At 33.9% G+C, this 21,848-nt stretch overlaps 2 protein-coding genes across 4 annotated transcripts; one reads left to right on the top strand and one right to left on the bottom strand.

The window, feature by feature from the left end:
* The first annotated feature begins 1,254 nt into the window (after positions 1-1,254).
* On the top strand, positions 1,255-7,301 carry LOC144558065 (TATA box-binding protein-associated factor RNA polymerase I subunit B-like). The gene is made up of 7 exons (XM_078306770.1): positions 1,255-1,317; positions 2,357-2,809; positions 2,932-3,118; positions 3,750-4,448; positions 4,765-4,895; positions 5,714-5,981; positions 7,031-7,301. The coding sequence occupies exons 2-7, from the start codon at positions 2,486-2,488 to the stop codon at positions 7,276-7,278; spliced, it is 1,857 nt and encodes a 618-aa protein (XP_078162896.1). The 5' UTR covers positions 1,255-1,317; positions 2,357-2,485; the 3' UTR covers positions 7,279-7,301.
* A 9,765-nt stretch (positions 7,302-17,066) lies between these two features.
* LOC144558073 (methionine aminopeptidase 1A-like) lies at positions 17,067-20,571 on the bottom strand. 3 transcript variants are annotated; one of them, XM_078306781.1, is made up of 7 exons: positions 20,340-20,571; positions 18,956-19,577; positions 18,482-18,580; positions 18,140-18,213; positions 17,970-18,039; positions 17,800-17,865; positions 17,067-17,408 (listed from the first exon to the last, which is right to left on the bottom strand). In XM_078306781.1, exons 2-7 carry the CDS (start codon positions 18,966-18,968, stop codon positions 17,347-17,349), a joined length of 384 nt encoding a protein of 127 aa, XP_078162907.1. In that variant the 5' UTR covers positions 18,969-19,577; positions 20,340-20,571; the 3' UTR covers positions 17,067-17,346. The 3 variants fall into 3 exon arrangements, with proteins under 3 accessions (XP_078162907.1, XP_078162906.1, XP_078162905.1); XM_078306780.1 differs by lacking the exons at positions 18,956-19,577; positions 20,340-20,571 and adding an exon at positions 18,657-18,778 and having other exon boundaries at positions 17,067-17,462; XM_078306779.1 differs by lacking the exons at positions 18,956-19,577; positions 20,340-20,571 and adding an exon at positions 18,657-18,778.
* Positions 20,572-21,848: the final 1,277 nt, after the last annotated feature.

Genomic DNA, 21,848 nt, shown 5'->3' with positions numbered 1-21,848 from the left:
TTCAAAAATGCTTAATAAATAGTAAAAAAATTCCAAAAAATGTAAAATTTAGTTTCCACGCATATTTTATTATAGATTAAACATCTAACGGTTTGGATTGGCTATTTGAACTTTGAAAATGAAGATATTGCGTGGAGTATAAACCCCTTTTACTCTATAGCTCACCATAGCTCATCTATATATATATATTAATTGGTGGAGAAATTGTGTAATTATATAAATTCATATTAGACACTAATTTAGACGATGATAAATTACCTAATTCATAACAGCACAAAAAATAGAGACATCTGAACCCTCCTCATCTATGAATCCAATAATATACCTAAATCCATTTTCGTTTTCAATTTTATTTAAATGTTTTTTAAATTGTACTATTTTTTTGTTAATTAGTCCTTAATTTTCATTTAAACCCTCCCCATCTATCGGCTACAGTTTCAAACGGTGATCTTCACATGCTATTGTTTTTTTTTTTTTTTTAAAATTAGTGATTAGGCAACAATATTCAACACTTTTTAATATTTACGATGAACTTTAGTTGGATTTTGAATCTGTAATCTCATTACATATTATTATTTTCTAAAAGCTGTTTACATAAAGTAACCAAATCAGAATTTTTTTTAGTGCATTAGTTTGGATAAATTCTTGCCCGATTTTTATATTCATAGCATTACAAATATTGAAATAAAATGAATAGCATCGTTTTTATTTTTATTTTAAATTACAAAATCAGAATGAAACATTCCGGTTATCTAAGTTTGACAAAATGTACCGTTTGAATTTCGATCATGACGAAATGTTTCATCGAACTAGGTAATTACTTAAATATTTAAAAATACAACATATATATTACAAAAACTTGAATCACAAATAGGCACTCAAATGATTTTGACTCAGCCAGAAGTATTCTACTTAGATTTGGACCATTCAATCAGAATTCGGATCAATTCGATTCAATCCGAAGTTAAATGTACGGAGTTTCTTTAATATGTGTGCCAAAACAGATCGAACAATCTGGATCCAAACTCAAAATTTGAGTTAGACGAAAACTCCAATATCCCGGCCACATTATATCCAAGTCGGGTCGGGTTGAGTTTGAGAGATAAAGCTATACCCGCTAAAGGCCCGGCCCAGTAAGGCTTCTACTCTCTGCTGTTTATAAGCCCATTAAAAAAGGCCTTCTATGGAAATTAAAGTCCGAACCCGAACCCTAGCTTCATTTCGATTCTCTCTCTCTCAAGTCTCAAACCCTCCTCTCTCTTTTCGATTATGGATTCCTTTGCTTCCCCTTTGGCGAATGGCGAGAGAGCCGATCCGGTGATCTATTCTTTAATATCATTTTTATCTCTTATTTTAAATCGATGCTAGGTAGCGATAAATGCATGGTGATCGTATTTTTGGGATTTTTAATTGAGCTTCCAAACTAATGAGGTTATGTACTGATTAAGGAACCAATGCTGTACCAGTACTAAGGCTAATTGGCCTTTGATTGATTTTACTATTTCATTTCCAAGGTTCTTTTCATAGAACTTGATTAAGGTAAAGATATTGACAGAGCAGTTTTTGCTTCATGCAGCACACGGACTATTGAGCCAGAACAGTGCTGCATATGACTCGTGCGCTGTATGAAACAAAAATGATTATGTAGTGATTAGGGAAACCAATGCTGTACCAGGACTAACAATTAAGGAGAACCAATGCTGTACCAGTACTAAGGCTAATTGGACTTTGATTGATTTTACTATTTCATTTCCAAGGTTGAGTGAGGCAATGGTACTATGCATAGTGCAGATTGGTCCATACTACGGATCAATGTTTTCGATTCCAAAGTCCAAATAGTCGATGGAACTGTTCAACTTGATCTCCATATGAAAATGTAATTGCTGACTAAATTTTACATTCTTTTAGGATTTTTTTATCAAGTGATTTTCTGCCTACCTAAAAAAATCTAAAAAATATAAAATTTGATCTGCAAGTATATTTTTATATGGAAATCATGCTGTACAGTTCAGATCGATTGTTTGGATTTTGAAAATGAAGATATTGATCCATTTTAATATGGATATCAAGTTGAACAGTTTGAACTTTGAAATCGAAGATAAAAATGTGAAATATAATTGAAACATAAAAACAATGAAGTATTTGAGCCCTCCTCATTTAGCAATTAGCTAGCACTAATGTTCAAAATCAGAACTCGTTGCATTGTTTAGATCTAGACTGTCTGATTAAAATCCGGATCAATTTGGTCTGAGGGGATGTACAATCCCCTTCAATATTTGTGTGTAATCTGATCGGGCGGTACTGATCTAACAGAAATAATGTGTTACCTTAACATAGTACTTTTGACTTCATGCAGCGCACAGACCTTAGGATCAGAGCAGAGCCGCGTATTATTCAGATGTTTCTGGAAGCAAAAAATTGCTAATTTAAAATCTTTACCCCAACCTAAAACCCTTCACGACCCCCAGTGTCTCATTCCCCAACCATGGCAAACGAAGGCACTATACGGCACTTCTGTGAGATTTGTCGCAATGTGACCGACTTCGAAGGGGAAGTCGGCTTCTTATACTGCTTACAGTGTGGGTCCCAGACGCAGGACATCATCGCCACTGACGTCGTCGCCGATGATATGTTCGCCGAGGAAGGCGGCGGCCTGTACAGCCAGACCCTTCACCGCCGGGCCCCTCCCAAGCAAGAGCCCGAAGAAATACTCGATTTTGATGGCGAGGAGAAACCTAGGGTTTTTGGATCAGTCCCTCTACCTGATATTGAAACTGTTGCCGGAGCAATTCGTGCCCGGTACGTTGAGGTATGAACCAATTTTTGCACATTTTTGAGGTATTTAGGGTTGGAGGAGATGAATTGATGAAATGATACCTAGTAGAAATACTTTGCCAGTTGATTTTCTTTCGGATTTGGTTTTGAATGTAGGGACTACAGCTGATGCTAAGGAGACAATGTGAAGTCTTGGTAGAAACTTTTAATGTTAGTCCACTTATAGGTGGCATGGCACCTTCAATTTGGCTACGACATGTGAGTACTACAGGAGTTTTTAAAGAAGGGTGGGTTGCATCGGTGATAGCTAATTGCAAAGATCGGCAAGCGAAACGAGTTAAAGGTATATTCGAGGATTATTTACTTTTTTTTTGGGTGAAAAAAGCACGTAGTTTTTCATATTCATACCAATATAAATTTTTGTAGAATAGCTTGAGTCAACATAATGGAAATTGTCAATATTTAATAAAACTGAGTGAGGCTATGATACTATGCATAGCGCGGATTGGTCCAAACTATGGATCAATATCTCTGTTTTCAAAGTACAATCAGTCTATGTGAACGGTTCAACATGATCTAGATCCCTATGAAAATGTACTCGTAGAACAAATATTACATTTTTTACGATTTTTTAACAGATTTTTTAGTTAGGCAGAAAATTATTTGATCTAAAAATTCTTGACCATTCAAAAGTATTGATTTTCTACCTTATCTAAATAATAGTAAAAATTGTAGAATTTAGTATGCAAGTACATTTTCATATGGAAATCATGTTATATGGTTCAGATGGATTGAACTTTGCAAAACAAAGATGTTGATCCATTGTATGGACCAACCTGCGCTATGCATAGTACCATAGCCACACTCTGCAAAACTTCTTTAAACAATAGCTACTGGTTGCTGCTAGTTTCAAGTAGCCTCCTTTTGGTTTAATGTAAGATATAAAACTTTTTTTTTTTAAATTTGCTTTGCAGAGATCAAGAAAAAGCGGGGACAAAGAAAAGCTAATATAACCTTTATCCTTCGTACACTACGAAAAACAATCCCTATTTACTCGACACTTGCCATTTCTTTTCTCTCATGCCATCTGGCAAGAGAGCCGGTGTTGCCTACTGATATAATTGATTGGGCACTAGAAGCAAAGCTCCCATACCTCTCTTTCTTTCATGATATGGATAAATACATTGGCACTGCTCCAGTAGCATGTCCCTTAAAAAATAGGACTATGTTTAGACCTACACTATTACTCGGGTCCTGCCAACTAGAGGTTGTAGTGGGTAAAATAGCCGAGAAAATTGGCTTGAATTTACCACCAGTAAATTTCTATGCAGTGGCTAGAAGGTGGTTAGAAGAACTCACTCTCCCTATGAAAATTCTCCCACATGCATGCCGGGTCTATGAATGGTTGTTACCGGCTGAGTTGTGGATTTCTGGAAATGACTTTTTTGGGTTCCCGACTCGAGTTGTTGTGATGTCGGTTTTGATAATTACGCTGAGGATATTGTATAATATAAATGGTTATGGCACATGGGAGGAGAGTTTGAGTAATGTTACTGACAAGCAGGGCCCAACGGAGGATGTCACAATGGAGTCTAATATGAGTTCTGTGTTTGATGCAAGAGAGCTGTTAAGAGTTCTAAGTGCTGTTCATGAAGACATTGAGGTTAAGCATGGTAATTGTTTCTTTTATCGGGTTAATTTTTTGAACGGTAAGTTATACTTTGCAAATTTGCATAGGTATGGAGGTTATTTGTTTTGTTATAGATCTCCAAAGGTAAAGAGTGTAAAGAGTAGAAACCGAGAAAAACCCGAAACAAATTGAGTGGCTTTAATCTTAAGTGCAGTTATTTATGAAAATAGATACAATGTTGCTGTAAATGATAAATTATGCTACGGATTACAAAAATCTTGAGTCTACTAACACAAAATGCATAGATTATCTGTCATGCATATGTTGCTTAACTAACCTTTTTTTTTTTATTCATACAGACTATCCAAAAGACCTGAATTCCTATCTAAAGTATTGCAAGGATGTTATTTCTGTTGAGATGACACCTGACTCTAATCTACGAGTGAACAGAACGATTGACAAGTGCTGGAACATTTATAATAAAAGTGAGGTAATTAGCATATCATTTACATTTATATTCAATTCTAGGGCACTGCAATTTAATAATTATGCCTGTTGATAAATTCATTACCTCTGGCTGTACATGTTATCACTGTACTACTGGCAGGCAAATTTGCATAGATTATTTGTCAGTTTGGTTCCAGTTTATTCTCAACATGGTCTTTTTATTTAATTTCTTTTATGCTAGCTTATTAATATAGGAGTTATTGGTACTAAATTGAAAACTAAACATTAGTTCCTTCTAAGAAAGAAAAAGAAAGGATTTTAATATTGCTATGTTTTGGCTTAGCAGCTAATGTCCTGCACCTAGTTACCGGTACCAGTTTTGTGGTACCAGACTAAACACTTGGCACATTAGCAGTTTTTTCTTATATTTCCAAAATAGAAAAATATAGTATGTATCCCTTTTTTAAGAAAATGAGGCAATACTATATACTGGTGTTGCAAAATGTACCGATCTTTGAAGAATAGTTAAAAATGGATTTTTCTTTTGCAAATTTTGCCCCTTGCATTGTATGAACAAAACATTGTAACTTCATATATGTTTTTTATTTGTGAAACTATAGAGTAGTGTTAATATTTTGTAGAAATGAGACAGCAATGAGGGAAAGACTGAGAAGAGGTATAATACGGGGTGAAATTTGTAGAACTGTCTTTATTGGATCAGTATGGTGTCTAAACTGTTAAACTCTGTTGGGATTATTAAAATAAAGGCAAAGCAATTAATTTTATTTTTTCTAAAAACGTATGTTCTTGATTTGAATTCCTAAATAGCTAACCCATACTGTTAAATTTGTAAAAATTCAGGATAGTGATTCTGGCATTGAAGCAGATAATCTGAACTTTGAGCAGAAAGATATAGGCACAATGCGATATGGTGATGATGCCACCAACAGCACATCCTTCGATTCATGCGCCAACCTAAACCCTAGCGATTACGATAAAAAATGTTCTTCGCACAAATGTGTTGTAGATTCTTCTTTTAGAGAAGAGAGAGAGTTGGACAAGATGAGGTTTGAAATGGAACAAAACTGGTTCGTTTACCTTGCCCCTGTTACTAAAAGGAAATCAAAAGGTAAATACTAATAATATAAAATTAAATTGATTTGATTGAAATTGTACAGTTTTATCACCTATAACACTCAATATTCTGTAAAAGTTGAGTCCGGATCCTCTGAAGTAACTAAAATTTTGAGTTTAGATCTGGACCGTCCGATCAGAATCCGGGTCAATCAGGCCCGAGGTGGAATGCACGGGGCTCCTTTAATATAAGTGCTAAAGCAGATTGGATGGTCTGGATCTAAACTCAAAATTTGAGTTAACTCAGGTGATAGAAATTTGTAAAAGCTGTTGTTAATCACCGTGTGATGCTGGTGCGGTACTGCATAAAGCGAGAGGTATTGAATTCTGTGTAGGTCAAGTGTCCTTGTTCGTTGGTTTTTGATACCCTTTTTGGTTTGGTACCTGTACATACCAGATGCGCAGTATCTAGATCTAAATTTTATCAACTTTTGTTGGTGCCAACCCCCTTTCCAGTAGATACCAGTCAGACTCAATTTTGTGATAGGGTTTGTACCAAGAGTAGGGTTCAAATGCCTCGTGTCTTCATCTGGTTCAGAGCCGGGCACGCGAGTGATTTATTCATGCCTCGATCATGCCTCACATTCATATCTTCGTTTTCAAAGTCCAATTAGTCGATCCGAATCGCTCAACATGATCTCCACATTAAAATGTGCCTGGAGACCAAATTTTATTTTATTTTTTGGAAAGTTTTTACTATTTTTTTTATAGGTGCAAAATCATTGTTTTTGGATGGTCCATAATTGTCTGATAAGCAGTGATTTTGTACCTATCTAAAAAAATAGTAAAAGATTTCCAAAAAACTGTAAAATTTGGTCTTCAAGCACTTTTCATATGGAGATCATGTTGAGCGGTTTGGATTGATTGATTGAACTTTGAAAACGGAGATAAGGGTGTGAGGCACTATTAAGGCATGAAAGATATAGAGGCATTTGATCTTTTCTCTTGTGTCAACCGGCAATGCTAATATCTTGACAGGTTTGAGATTGATATTATATAATATGCTTCATAATATTTTTTTTATTGCAACTTATTTCATGGCAGGTTACATTAGCTATAGACGAGTAAATGTAGACAAAATTCTTATTTATGCGGTGCATGCCGATTATTACATCTTACTAAGAACCTTGGCTAAGGTAGTGAGAGTTGATATGAAATTATTGCATGCAAGTACGCTTGAATTGGAGAGGAAGCTTGCCTGGATCGAAGAAAAAATCAGAACCAGTTTAAATGTGCCGAAGGGTCGGTCAGAGGGTGGGCCCGTAGAACATCAAGAATTTGAATTGGATTGAGAACTATTTGTTTAAATTTTATTTGCAATGAAGGAAAGTTTTCCTGAGTGCAAGAGAAGTATTTGTTGAATCCTGGGGAGCAAACATAGGGGGTGGAAATTGCAACCAACTACAGTGTGATGATGATGATAGCGTGGTTAAAAAAAGTCTCTTTTCCAGTTCTATCTGGGGTCATGTGCCTAGGGGTGTTCATTGGGTCCGGTTTAGTCGGTTTTGAATCAAACCGAATTAGTTTGGATCAAACGGTTTGGTTTTTTCGGTTTAATGGTTCGGTTCGGTTTGTTTTTTAAAACCGAATTATAACTTCAGTTTAGTTCAGTTTGAAAATTTTCAAAACCAAAATAATTGAACCGACCGAACTTTTATATATTATGAATTTGGTTTGGACCGTCCCGTTTTATTCTTAATACCCCGATTTATTTCTTAATCAATTGTTTTAAATATTTCGGTTTGTTTCTTAATATTCCAATTTATTTCTTAATATCTCGGTTTATTTCTTAATATACTTCGGTTTGTTATAAATCAGTTGTTTTAAATAAAAATTTAATATATTTTGGTTTGAATCGAACAAATCGAACTAACTGAAATAAAACTTTGGTTGGTTCGGTTCGATTCTATTTTTGAAACCAAATTATAACTTTAGTTTGCCTAGTTCGATTCGGTGAACTGATGAACACCCCTAAATGTGCCACTCTCAACTCCCGAGTTCATATTTTCTGAAATAAGATCTCAATCCCAACAATTAAAATAAATTTCTAAATAACTGTTAATTATTTTTTAGAATCTAAAATCTCTAAAAAATTTAAACATTCATATTTTTAAAATTAATTTTAGAGTTTTTTATTTGAGTGATGCTGTCATGGATCGGAATTTTTTTTCAATTTTTTGTCCGAATTAATCACAGTCGTTAATTTCAAAAGGGTAAAATTGGAATAGCATCATATAATAAAATCTTTCCGTTAAACTTTTCGTTAGATCTCCGTCCTTTGCTCCCGTCTCTTCCTCTCGTAGTCGTAGATCACCACTTCCTTAGCGAATTTGCATCTCTGAGATCTCTCCCTCCCGTGGCGAATTCTCATCCTCTGAGATATCCCTCCCGTCGGTCGGCCCCTCTCCTTTGATCCGTATCTCCCCCTCCCGTCGGTGGCCCTTTGCTCCGTATCTCCTACTCCCCCGTTCTCTCCAGTTGCAGGTCTAATTTCTCAGTATCATCTTGACTAAACATGGCACTTTCTCTGCCATTGGAGAAAGAATGAATTTAACTTCTCAACCACTCTAATCAAGTCCTATGATACAAAAGACATAGCCAACCAACAAAAAATGCATCTGGTTATTACCACTTTATATTTTTCTCAATTTATAAATTAACCTAGCATTTTGCACTATTCTTAAGGGGAAAAAGAATCGCAATTTTATCAAACAAATTTTGTTAAGTTCTGCAAAAACAAAACTATGCTAAAGGAGTACAAACTATTTCATGGTATACTGGTATTCTTATTTTTGCACTTATCACGTGTAATCAGAGATCAAAATGTCTCCCGGCCAACAAATATAATATAAAAGAACAAAGTATAAATATGTTTATTATAAGAGGGAATATGAAAAGGTAGAATAATATAAAATTATAAATCCATACCTCCCACGTAGTAAGATTTCTTATATACACTGGTGGACTATCATAAACATCTTCGGATACACTAATTTCTGCCACTTTAGGGGTAATTCCACAATCTAAGAAGCATTAAAAAATTGATAAACGAAAAAGGATCTTCCAAGAAAAATAAGTTCTCAGAGAAGAGTACAAGTCATTATCTCAGACTCTACCTTTACCAGTGAAGGTACAATTTGCACTGTAAAATCCTCCAATTTGGTACCTTCTCTCCCATACCCGCATATTTCCTATTCTTTGTTTGTTCTGGTTGTTTTGCTGATTGGATCAGATGAGAAGGCAACTCCTTGTATGAAGAGCTACTGACAAGCCACTTCTCAGCATCTTCTCATTTTGAAGACACACTCTTTCTTTGCAAATTGAAATTATTCCTGTCTAGTCTTCCATCTCTACATGGTAGAGTACTCTATTGTAGATGCTCTGGCTTCTCGGAATAGTTTCCTTTTCCGAGAGAGGATAATATGGTCCAAAAAACGAATTTGAGTGGTCCAGATCATTGGATTGTGGTTGGGGCATAAAAGAAAGGCACTGTTACTGCATAGCACAATGACAGTGTGTGTTACGAGTCATTTTAGGTTCTTCACCTATCAAGTTTTGAGTTCTATCCTTACTGATGTCTGATATGCACACACAATCTCACCATTTTATCAACTTCATTTCTGATTTATTTGATTGGTTTATCATGTGACAAGGGTAATTTAGGAAATTTCTGAGTATGCATGCTTATTCCCGATTAAACGAGCAAAGCAAAATATTTTCTCTGATATCTTATCTTTTTACTTTCCTTTCAGGATGCATAATACTATCTACTTTATTCTGATATCTTATCTTTTTTTACTTTCCTTCCATGATGCATAAACTTTTTTTCTGATATATTTTTTTTCTTGTTTCTTATCTTATTTTTTTCAATGAAGGTGGAGAGTTGCATGATCTTGTCAAATTATTACATATACTGAACAATGGAGTAATGATTTATGATGTTGTTTTAATTTCCCTTTTAAATTTTTATTTGGAAATTTTATTATTAGACTATGAATGTTTTTGTTATTGTAGTGATAGTTTTTAGTGCATTTTTTGCAGCCATTAAATTGCGTACCATTCAAAGGAAAACAAGAAGATAAAAATGATGGATAAATTCATTAATAGAAAGAAATTGAACAATTTAATCTATATTGAAATTGTAAGAGTTGCATGATACGATAAAAGGAAAGTGCACACCATGTTTTTTTTTTAAAAGCTTAGCAATGGTTGCTAAGTTACAAAAAAAAAACAAAATAAAAGAAAAGGAACATTCAATTCTAGCAATTATCTAACCATAGCTAGAAGTGCACATACAAATATATACATCTCTTCTTATTTTTTACAAAACAAAGGAAAAAAAAAATCAACCAATCGAAAACCCTCAATTTTATGCATGCTCTAAACTGTCCTTTACAATCTAAAGAGCAATTTCAAATATATTAACATAAAAATGAGTACAAGAAAATTAATATTACAATCCCAAATTCTGTCTTATACCAGTAACAATACCAGTAAACTCATGCCTATCAAACCAACATTGACAACAATGTCAGGTACCCGCATTAGCTTTGAGTGGTACTGGTATGCCATTTGCTTTAGAGAAAAAGCAGACCTGCTAAATGCCAAGAATGATTGACATAATTGTATCTCCAAATGCAATCCACTACAAATACAACATCCTGAGGGTTGCATCAGAATTAGTTTGCTCAATTGCATTTGCAACATCTAAAAAATACACTATAACGGCTTACTCTTGAAGTGCCTGATATATCTTGTTTCCAACCATTTGTGTGGTTACAAGTCAAATCGACCCTTCTTTCTCACCCTTTCTATGAGAGAGCATAATTTGATATTGACATAATTCTAAAAAATTAGATTTGAGGGCCACGGTGAAATTTTTCCCGTAATGCAGGGGCACAAAATACTCTTCTTTTTTAAATAATATGTGCATATATGGGTTATTTTGAGGCCTTGCAAGGTAAGACCAACACTGAGAACCATGCCTCAGACTCCGGCATCATTGTAAAACTGCCAACCAGTAGCATTGCACTGGACCTCTCCAAAAACAACATCCAAAAAACAGAAATAAATTAAGAATAGGATACCCGTAAAAGGGAAACTAAAACCAAAATAAAATTAAAAAAAAAAACAGAAGAATTACAAATGCAACCATCACCCATAAGGCCATAACAGAACCATCAATAGATGTTAAGCACTAATCCGGATCTGGCAAGAGATTGGTGATTTGGTGCCCATCATGCCTATTATTTCCTCCTACAATATATAGTGCCACAACAAATTAGCTGCGTTGTTGCATAAATAAACCAAGAAAATCATTTGTAAAGGTTGTAACTAAAAAAGAAAAAAGGAGGTAATAAGATCAGTTTCTCGATTTCACCCGAAATGTTTTTCTATTTAATTCTTTTTTTTCCTCCTTTTTAAAGCTTGTTTCTCTCTATGTTGAAGTCTGTTTGATATCTCATTTAATAAAGGTAATTTGAAGTTACCTCTGGTGAGGAGCATGACTATTTCCTGAAACAAAATAATTACAAAAAAAACAAAAAATTAAGATGGCACAGATGGAAACAAATGAAACATGATAGTGGTATGTACTAGCCAATTTCATTACTTGAAAAAAAAAAAAGAGTAAATACAAATGCCAAGAAAAAGTATCTAAAAACTAATACATTGCCTTCTTAAGCTGATGGTATCTAGCAAATCTATAACTCCACCTTTGAAATGCCAAATTGGTTGAGAGAAAAGGCCATCACAAATCTGATTTCCTTTTGAATAAAGGTGTATCCCTACTTGTGACAGTTACTATATCACAAACTATGGAATTTTTCATCAATTAAACCTTGATTCTTGTACAATTAAGAAACAAACAAGCTAAGCAAAGATCACAAAATAGCCATTTTTTTACAAAACAAGGAAATCAATCAAACTAACAATGGTACAGTTGGCACCATTGCACCAACCAACTTGCAGAGAAATGTAAACTGATCAAAGCAATTAAAGAAGTCGAGAAAAGGCACATGTTTAATTTTTCCAAACTATACCCAATAATTACCATATTTGCAAGCAATACCCTAAATTCTCAATCTAGCAATTTGCACTGGAAATTAATGACCGCAGACCAAGAACAAAAATATTGTGATAATCTTTAATACATTGTGAGTTTTAACATCTCTTTGAAACTCTTATCTATTACACGTTTGTTTAACACCATCCTGTTGGCTTTACTACTGAGTTATAGATTGGTATCAACAGAGGAGAAAAAAGATTATGGAAAAGGGTCAACCTCGCCATCTACAATTAAGTAAATCATTCTTGGAGATATAATGCCAGAATGATAGACAAAAAAGAATACAATCTACTACAAATGCAACTAGTTGCCAAAATTCAGTAACAGAAGCTATTATTTTAGTGTTTAAAATTAAAATGAAATGGTACCATTGAACCAAAATGGTATGTCATCAGAGCATCAAACCCATAAGGATCTGAATCTACCAGGCCATACACAGGCAAATGCAGATGCTCACCAAGATGCCGCAAAAACCTATTGTATTGGCAACATTAAATTACCCAAATATCCATTATATTGCAAATAAATCGAACTTATCTTAATTAAAATATCCATATATTGCATAAAGCATCCAAAGAGCATATATTAAAAGCACCTTAGGCTGTTGAATCTTGCCGCAACGGTTGGGTTTCGTTATGATGGTTATCCAACAGCATGTATTGAGACATAATTGCCATGATTTCTGAATCCAAAATGCAAAGAAAACAAGAAAAAGAGAGGGATCAATGCACTATCTTTTGTCTTTCTTCTTTTAAGAAACTTTTTATTGTGAAAGATCCAATATATCCTTGCCCCTGCAAAAGGGGAAACTAAAACCATGAAAAATTAACCATACCTGAAACTCAGAAACATTTGATTTGCAAATGGACTGAAAAATAGCATTAACAGTACATAAATGACCTATCCGGTGATATGGATGGAATTACTGAAATGATATTATTATCTTCCCTAAATGGGGATTGTGATAAAAAAAAAGCAACTACTAATGCAATTAAAATGGAAGTAATTACTACTGCCAATTACCAATAGAAGAATCATGGTTAAACTTCTCCGCTGGTGCAATATCAATAAAGAGAGAAGGGGAAATAACTTTGAAAAAGGTAAATTTACCAGATAGTTTTCAACTTCGGCTCAGCGTGGTACCAAGAGGGTCTCAATCGTTCTCCTCCACCTTGCTTCTGAGGCCGTCTCCGAGCTTCGGGAGCACAGCCAAAGGACCCGAAGGACCCAATGAAGCCGTAACCGGGTTTGCGTAATTAACAGGGAAAAAGGGGGAGGGCAATGCAAAATCGCACCAGGAAGAGAGCGTGTGAGGGAAGGGAGACACCGATCTAGGTTACGCTCCCGTGCTTGGGTTGGGAGCGACGGGGTCGATTTGGATTTGGGTCTAGGCTCGGCAAGTGAGAGAGAGGAAGAAAGGGCGCGAAATGAAAACTTTGGAGGGAAAAATGAAAATAAACCTAGCTATGAGATTTTTCAGAGTCGGACGGACGAAGGCTTAAGTGGAAACAGGGATCCAGCTGTCAGTGAATAGATTGGATTAAAGAGGCCACAGACCACAGTATTGTTAAATGGAGAGATTCATTAACAAACAGGGCAGCACATCACTTATCTGTATTATTAAGCACGTTGAGTGTTCGATCCATCAACAGCTACGATTGAAAGATGAAACTTTGAATTTGATCTCAGCCCTCCAATTACATATTTTGTCTTCTTTTGATTAAATGCATATGTTTTATGTATATGCTCCCACACAATACGTTACAATTAAAATTGAACAAACTCTAAAATTTAGCAATATATTTATATGTTTTCTTATTTCTTTGTTTTCATATTTCTCCTCTTCAATTGAGAAGACTCCACCTTCTATTTTTTTATTTATTTGTTTCCTTACTTCTTCTTCATTTCTATACAGATCATAATGAAAATCAATTTTTTTAATTTCCTTATTTCTTTTTCTGAAATCAAAAGAGTTGTTGTTGAACATAGTTTTAAATGTTTTGAATCTTTTGATATTAGTACTGAAAATAAAAGTTAGACAACATTGGAAGTTTTTTAAATAACACTTTACTACTTGGGGGACGCGTTCAGGTATGATAGCTCGGGGTATCAGAACATTTCTCATAAATATATAGGCATATAAATTTTAGAGTGATTTGAATATCAATTTACAATTCACTATTAAAAATCTAAACGATTTAGCTTTATCACATTTGGATTTATACATGTCAATGAATTATAAATAGGAGTCAAATTTGACATAAGAACTATACAAGCAATATGCACTACATCTATAATTTATTTACAACTTTCACGAATTCATATATTGATTGTCATTGAATCTTGTCATTCTCAACAAAATGTATATTGCAATGGATTATAATTAGACTGAATTATCCCTTCCAATAAAATGTTTTCAAAAATTAAATCATAAACATGTTATCTATCTCTCAAATATATATTTGATCATGTATCAAGTCATCGACCTTGAGGAGCTAAATACGGTGCCAGTATAGTCCGTATTAGATTTGTCCAATCGCTCAATTTTCGATTCATATTATTTGTTATACAATTATTACCCAATCTGTATATTTGCAAATCAGGAGATCTCCATTTTAAGTGGGAGTCCATATTCTCTGAGGTAACAATATTTCTATTTACTCTATTTTAGGTAGCCCGATATACCACGTATACATTTTGAAGGCTCTTCCTCCTTCGATGCCATCTCCTACGGCCTACTGGTTTCCAATAAAAAAAAAACAAATTGAGCGGAATTTTGTTTAGAAACCATAAATAAAAAAATTGATTTTATCAAACTAACATGGTTGCTTTGGTTTTTACAAAAAACATAAAAACCGAGATGCCATTTCGGTCCAAAGTATTTTTTTTTGACCGAATTGTCATTTCGGTCCGAGCCGTTTTCACATATTTCAAAAAAAATAATGTTTTAAAACTTGTGAAAATATATCGGACTGAATTGTCATTTTGGTCCCAAAAAAAAAGGGTTTGAACCGAAATGACATTTCAGTCCTTATGGTTTTTAAAAAAAATAGTAATTATGTTGGTTTCGTAAAAAAAAAATTAATTATGGTTTATAAAAAAGAAAATCAATTGAGCGGGGAAGATATTGAAAGAGTTGGGCTCAAGAGCAAAATCACTTATACACGGGAGCAATCAAGAGCTTTTGGGTCTAATTATGTAATTAATTATATTTTATAAAATATTAAATATGATTAATTTGAACTATTTGTTAAATGGATAAAAATGTGATTGCACAACAAATAATACTGTTTGGAAAATTGATTCAAAATTCTCCAGATAGAAAATAAAAGAATTTACTTTTTCTAAAGCTCAAAATTAAATGTCTCCGAAATGGCTTGAAGCAGAGGAGTGTTTGATTTATCTGTCCTTTTATATTAACCATGTAGATGTCATGATCCGTCAATAGCTGTGATTTAATTAACTAGATTTTTAACATTTAAGATAAAAAAAAGTCTACAATTGTGATTTTATGTGGTAAAGTATTGACATTTATTATGTTGAAGTCTATATTTAGTTCTCTGAGTACTCGCTACACTAATTTTCTACCTACAATCTCTTCATATGAATGTTGTCATAAAAATAATTAATTGATAACATTTTTTTCTTTGTTTTTATATTATTGATTACCACAAAATAGGAAAGTAATTAACATGTTTGCAAACTAAATATTAATTATCTTCCTAAGATAAAAAGGTTCATTTTGTTGAAGAAAGAGATTATAAAAAAACAAATATTGAAAATTGCTGATTCGATGGTCTAGAAATTTTCTACTGTTCACGGTAAAACAACGATTTTCAAAGTGGCTTAATAGATAGTAAAAAAATTTCAAAAAATGTAAAATTTAGTGATTGATCTAATTTTATTTTAAAAGTGTAATCTAATTTAATAAATAGTAAAAATTAGCGATTTGGAAGTAGATATAATACCTAGTTTTTAGTAAAAATTAGTGATATAATACCAACAATTTTTGTAATCTAATTTAGTGATTAATCTATTCCAAAAAATATAATACCTACAAATTAGCGATTAATCTAATTTTTTTTACTGTTTATTAATCTAATTTGTAGGTATTATATTTTTTTTGTAGATAAATAGATAATTTGGAAGTAGATGAAACAAAAGATATGGTGATAGATGGAAAAGAAGAAGAAAGTTTCGAGCCTCATGAAGGGATATATGATTCTATGATATATGATGCAGTTTGTTCCACGAGTGTAAACAGTGATATACGATTCTATTATATATATTGTAGTTTTTCCTAGAGTGTGAATATTGAGATACGTGTTTGTTAATTTCTGGTTTCTCATATCTTACTGGTTTGACATATAATGCAATTTGACAATAGAGATTCTATGATATATGCATCTCTTTTTTTAACACTGTTTCATTTTCTATGATATAAGCATCTCTTTCTGTGATATATATGCATCTCTTTCTGTTATCTACAAGCTGGAATTTCTACAATTTATACAAGACTTGCAAGCCAATGAGAAGCAATAAGGTTGAGCATGAATTTTGTAATTCTATGATTTTGAGAAACAATAGGGTTCATTGTGTAAATTTCACAATACCCCTTTGTTAGGACTGGTTTGTTCAAATTTGAATTGTTATAAACCAAGAGAGTAAACAGTGATATATGCATATGTGATGTATTCCTTTGAAAACTTGATTTTCTGATTTATTTTTATGCCATGTTATTTTGGAACTTGAATGTGAAACTGGATACTGATGTTTATTTTAGGGTTTTGACATGTCCTATGTAAAGCATCAAAATGAAGATTCGAATAATGAAATCAATCTTGTCAAATGCAAGGGGCATGGTTTTATGCAGTGAGGCCTCTGATTTACAACCCATGTCAAACAACATTGGTACCAGTGGTACCAGCTCCTAGTCAGTACAATTTGGGATGTTCAAATTGCAAAAAAAAAGGGGGGAAAATATTACAGAAAAAAAAAAATAGAAATCCTAACAAGCATCCATGGAAGTTCTTATAAATTAGTTTTAACCAGAATCCTTTACAGAAAATTAGTTTCTTAAAAGAAGAAAACAAAACAAAACAAAAGACAAAAGTTCTTATAAATTATAGCTTCTAAGCAGAATCCTTGACACAGCTTCAACTGTCCATAATTTTGATGAGATAAAAAAATGCATGTACTGAACGCTAATCAAGGGCACAAAAGCTTAACCAATACCAACTCAATTCAAACTAAAATGTATTCACTGTCATAGGCACTACCGTCTTCACTATCTTCATGTTCTTGCGCCTTCGAAATTCATGCTCGGCTCTTGAAAGAAATTCCATCTTTCATTCTCTACAAAACAGAAAGAAGAATGAAAGAATAAAGTTGAACTCATTCACACCCCCTCTGCAAAATTATAACAGAAATGTATCAATACTAGTACTGATCTGATTTGTTTTAAAAACCGAATACTACAAGCAGAAAAAAGATGAAAGTACTTCACAGAAACTAAAATTTTCCTTACATTTGGTCTTATATGCAAACATCTCAACAGAGTACGGGGATAGTTGGAAATACAAATTGTACAAAAATTTTCCTTACATTTGGTCTTAAAGAATGTTAACAGATCCGAAAAATAAATGCAAAACCAGCCAGGGAAACAAATTGTACAAAAATTTGAGGTCAAACAGTATGCGTCATCAAAATATCAACAGCAGTAGTTTCTTAGTAATAATTGACTAACCGGTATTAATCATGGGCTCTATTGTAAATGTCTGACCGGCTTTCATTATTCCAACTGCTTTATTCTCTGCATAGATATCGATCGAGGGAAAAAAAAAACAGCAAATTAAAGCATGGATAAAATCATTTGATTTGATATGACCAAGAAGTGATATAAATTACACATCTTACTTGCATAATGAGGAATGTTTGGGGCACAGTGAAATAACTCTCCGATACCATGGCCACAATAAGATTTTACCTACAGATGATATAAAATTAAAAAATGATGTCAACAAATTGCGAAAAAACAATTATTAGTCATTAGTTGCATATGAAGGGTTCTGACTAATCCCACTTACAAAAGAGAGACCAGACATAGAAGCATGCCGACTAATCACATCACCAACCTCTCTAAATCTAACTCCTGGCTTAACTGAGACAAAAGACAAAGCCAAAAGTAAAATTCGTTAATATGCTTTTAAAAATAAGTACTAGTGAAAATCCTACATCAAAAGAACAGGTTGGTTATAGTATACAAAAGATCTGAATATTAGTTTGGTTAATATGCTTGACTTAATTTTCATTTGGTTAATACATGTACCAGCAAACAACTCAGCTGTTCCTGTTTTAAAGCGTAATAGAAAATGGCATGCAAAAATGCCTGTTTTATATTTTTATTCAAAGAAATTCAGAATGATCACCTATAGATATAGCTTTTTCCAAGCACTCATAGGTAGATCGAACCAGATGCTGGGATGCTTCATCGACATTACCCACAAAATACGTCTCATTCAAATCACCTATATACATTACAGCAAAAAATTACACCAAATTATCAATGCATATATAATAACAAAAGGCTTACTAAATTTTTACCATGGAAACCCTTGTAGTAAACTGTAACATCAACATTTACAATATCACCATCCTCCAGTTGCCTGTTAAGGAGAACTCTATGTGAATGGAAATTGCAATTTTTGTATATAAATCCCATAAAAAATAAAAATAAATAAACTTTACCAATTCTACATTCTCCAACAATATTTCCTTTCAGCAAGTTCAAATCGAGATTATATCTCACATTTGGGGAAGAGCTAATCAAGTCTCATTCTACGCACAACCAAGAATTAAGGGTTAGCCCTGAGAGAGATAGAGAGAAGAGGAAGGGAGCATACCGGAGGAGGTCATAGAGAGCGACAAGACGTGGTCGAGGCGGAGATCGAGGCTAGAGGCAGTGGAGAGAGATGAGGCACGACCGCACGAAGGATGAGACAAGCGGAGCCGTGGTGAAGAGGGTGGAGGCTGTAACACACTACTATCATGATGGGTAGCTGTGCACAATTAAGATGCATGATGTAATTGAATTTTTAATATATCCTTGGCTGCATCAGTCAAGTTATAAAAAAAAAGACAATGAGTTGGCTCCTTATTTTGGGATCACAAGCAGACTATTTTGTAAATCAGAAACCATTCAATCTAAATATCGTTAGTCATTTGCAGCCAGGTTTCAATAGGTACAGATATCTTGAGATACCAAGCAAACATCACATACACATGTTGAACTTTCTCATCATACACGCAGTTAAACCCCCTAAAATCTACAACCGTGAAAGTTATCCTTTCTCTAAAGAGAGCGATAGACACAGCCAGAAAAAAAAGGAGGGGGAATTAAAGCTCCTCGGCAAGTTTGGTGGATGATGCCATCATGCATAGACTTGTCGATAATCTCATATTTCTTGTGGTCAGTTGTCAGTGCTTCTTGTCCCTGCTCAGCTTATCCTCCATCTCCAGTTGTGCCTGCAATTCCAAATATTATTTCTTAATCACCGTCCAAGCTCGTTTGAACAACACTCAAGAATTAAAATCGTGAATATGTCATCTATTTCTCATATAGGCAACAATGTTAGTTTGATGCGATTTCAAGATTAATATACTATTGTTCAGGTTATATAAAAATTTAATGATTTAGCTCTTAGCCTCGCATCGACGATGAAATGAAGTCCAAATTGCACGAGATTTGGCATACACACTGCTCAAGTTACAAACTTTACAATAAGGTCCCTATTTTATTGGCTATTTACAAAAAAACTCAGCACAAGTAATAAATTGAAATACTAAACCCCTATGCCTATATCATCCATTTCGTTATTCTTATCTTTTTCTCTCTTTTCTCAAATTACTTGTTATTTTTGCTAGAAATCGATTTCACCTGCATCTGAGATCCAGTCTCGTTGCAGCATTTCAATTTGTAAAAAAGATAATGAAACCAACACTGGACATGGTTTCGTGCATTAAGCCTCTGATTGGAATGAAACTTTTGAAAAATAGATTTTATTTAAAAAAAAACTTTTAATTGCGTTCATGAAAAAGTCAATTTTTTTTATTAAATTGCCCAATTATGGAGAACAATTGATTTGCAAAGCTAGAAAAACCATAGTTTTGGTTAATTACCCGGTTGCCTTTAATCAGGGATTTCAAAGGACTGGAGAGAGAGAACAAGATTAAGACCTGAAAATCATGAAAGAAAATAGGCAGAAGCAAAAAAAACAAGAACAATACCTAGTCGGTGACACTGAACCAACAGGCGTCTATCCCCACCCCTCCTCTTTTGACGGCCGGTGAGATCAAATAGAAAGGGACAAGCAAAGAGGAGGGAGGGTTTGAGGTTTGGCACTGGCGCGATTAATTTGGGCAAAGATTTGGTCTGGCGAGCGGAGAGGAAAGCACGGCGTTTTTACTCGGCGCCGGTATAACTTCATTCATTTTCATTTTTGTTGTAGTGTGGAACTGTGGATTGCGTCTCACGGCGGGAGGTGATGAAAAAAAAGAGTTAACAGAGCAGCATCACATTTTAAATACCTATTATACCCTTCCGAAAAAATAGTCTGTTAAATTTAACAGAGAATTTTGATCCTTACAAATCATCTAAACCGTTCGATCGTAACTAAATGAACGGTCCAAAATATTTTTGATCCATTGCAGAATTTGCCTTTTTATTTAGCCAACGTGGTGTTTAAAATAATTTCTTGATAAAAAAAAATTATCCAATATTTTTCAAATAAGAAACTGGAGTACATCTTTAAAATTAAAATAGAAATTACCAAGACAATTTAGCAATCTATAAAGTTTCCAAGATGAAGATATTAACTTAAATTTTGACTTTAGATCCGGATGGTCTGATAATAATCTGAGCTAATATAGCCCGAAATGGAATGCACGAGCTTGTTTAATATTCGTGCCAGAACAGAAACGATAATTTGGATCTAATCTAAAACTAAATTATCTGAGCTAATAATAATCTGATTTGCATTTGTGCAGTAAACTGGTGCACATGGAAGTTATAAATGAAATGAGTTTTTCAAATACACCAATTAGCTCCGTCAGGAATATGATACTGGTGATTCTGTCTTTGCTCAAATACTGGTCAGAGGAAGCTCACCAATATATGCACAAATGGCTCCCAGAAAAAACATAGATTTGATTCCACTGCAGAGCCTTCCTCCTATGCAAACTTTTGACTACAGTCCTACTGTAGAGGGTCTGGTACCACTGATACCACAAATCACTGATGGGAGATGATTACAAAGAACAAGAACTGATAAATGTACCAGTTTATCAGAATGTCAGTACGCGAATTTATGTGTTTAGTAGACTCACCATGTTGTGGGGTGATTGTATTTCTTTGCTTTATATTTGTTTTCACTTGCAGTGTTTGTTTGTTATTGCGTTGGCTTGTTACCAAAAAGAGAGACTGAAAACATATGAGGTTGTGTTTTGAATAGGTCAATGATGCAAAAAAGGGTGAGATGGAGATTTTTATTACAAGTTTTGTTCCTGTACCAGTCACTGGTAAGGTAGAGGTAAAACTAGTTATTTAATAAATGATATGAGGTGTGAGTTGCTGGTAACACAGTCTAGCGATTTTCTTTACTGATGGGATATAGATAGTTATACATATAGAATAATTCTTAGGAAAATTGTATGTTCTGATAAATAATTTAATACGTGGGCTTTAGAGCATCTCTATTCGTGCAAGTGATTTGCAATTGCAAACAACTGTCATGCAGT

The sequence above is a fragment of the Carex rostrata genome, chromosome 8, assembly GCF_964058835.1.
Source record: "Carex rostrata chromosome 8, lpCarRost1.2, whole genome shotgun sequence".
NCBI classification, from domain to species: Eukaryota; Viridiplantae; Streptophyta; class Magnoliopsida; order Poales; family Cyperaceae; genus Carex; species Carex rostrata.
The sequence above is the reverse complement of the archived record's forward strand: the minus strand, read 5'-3'. Positions and strand labels throughout refer to the sequence as shown.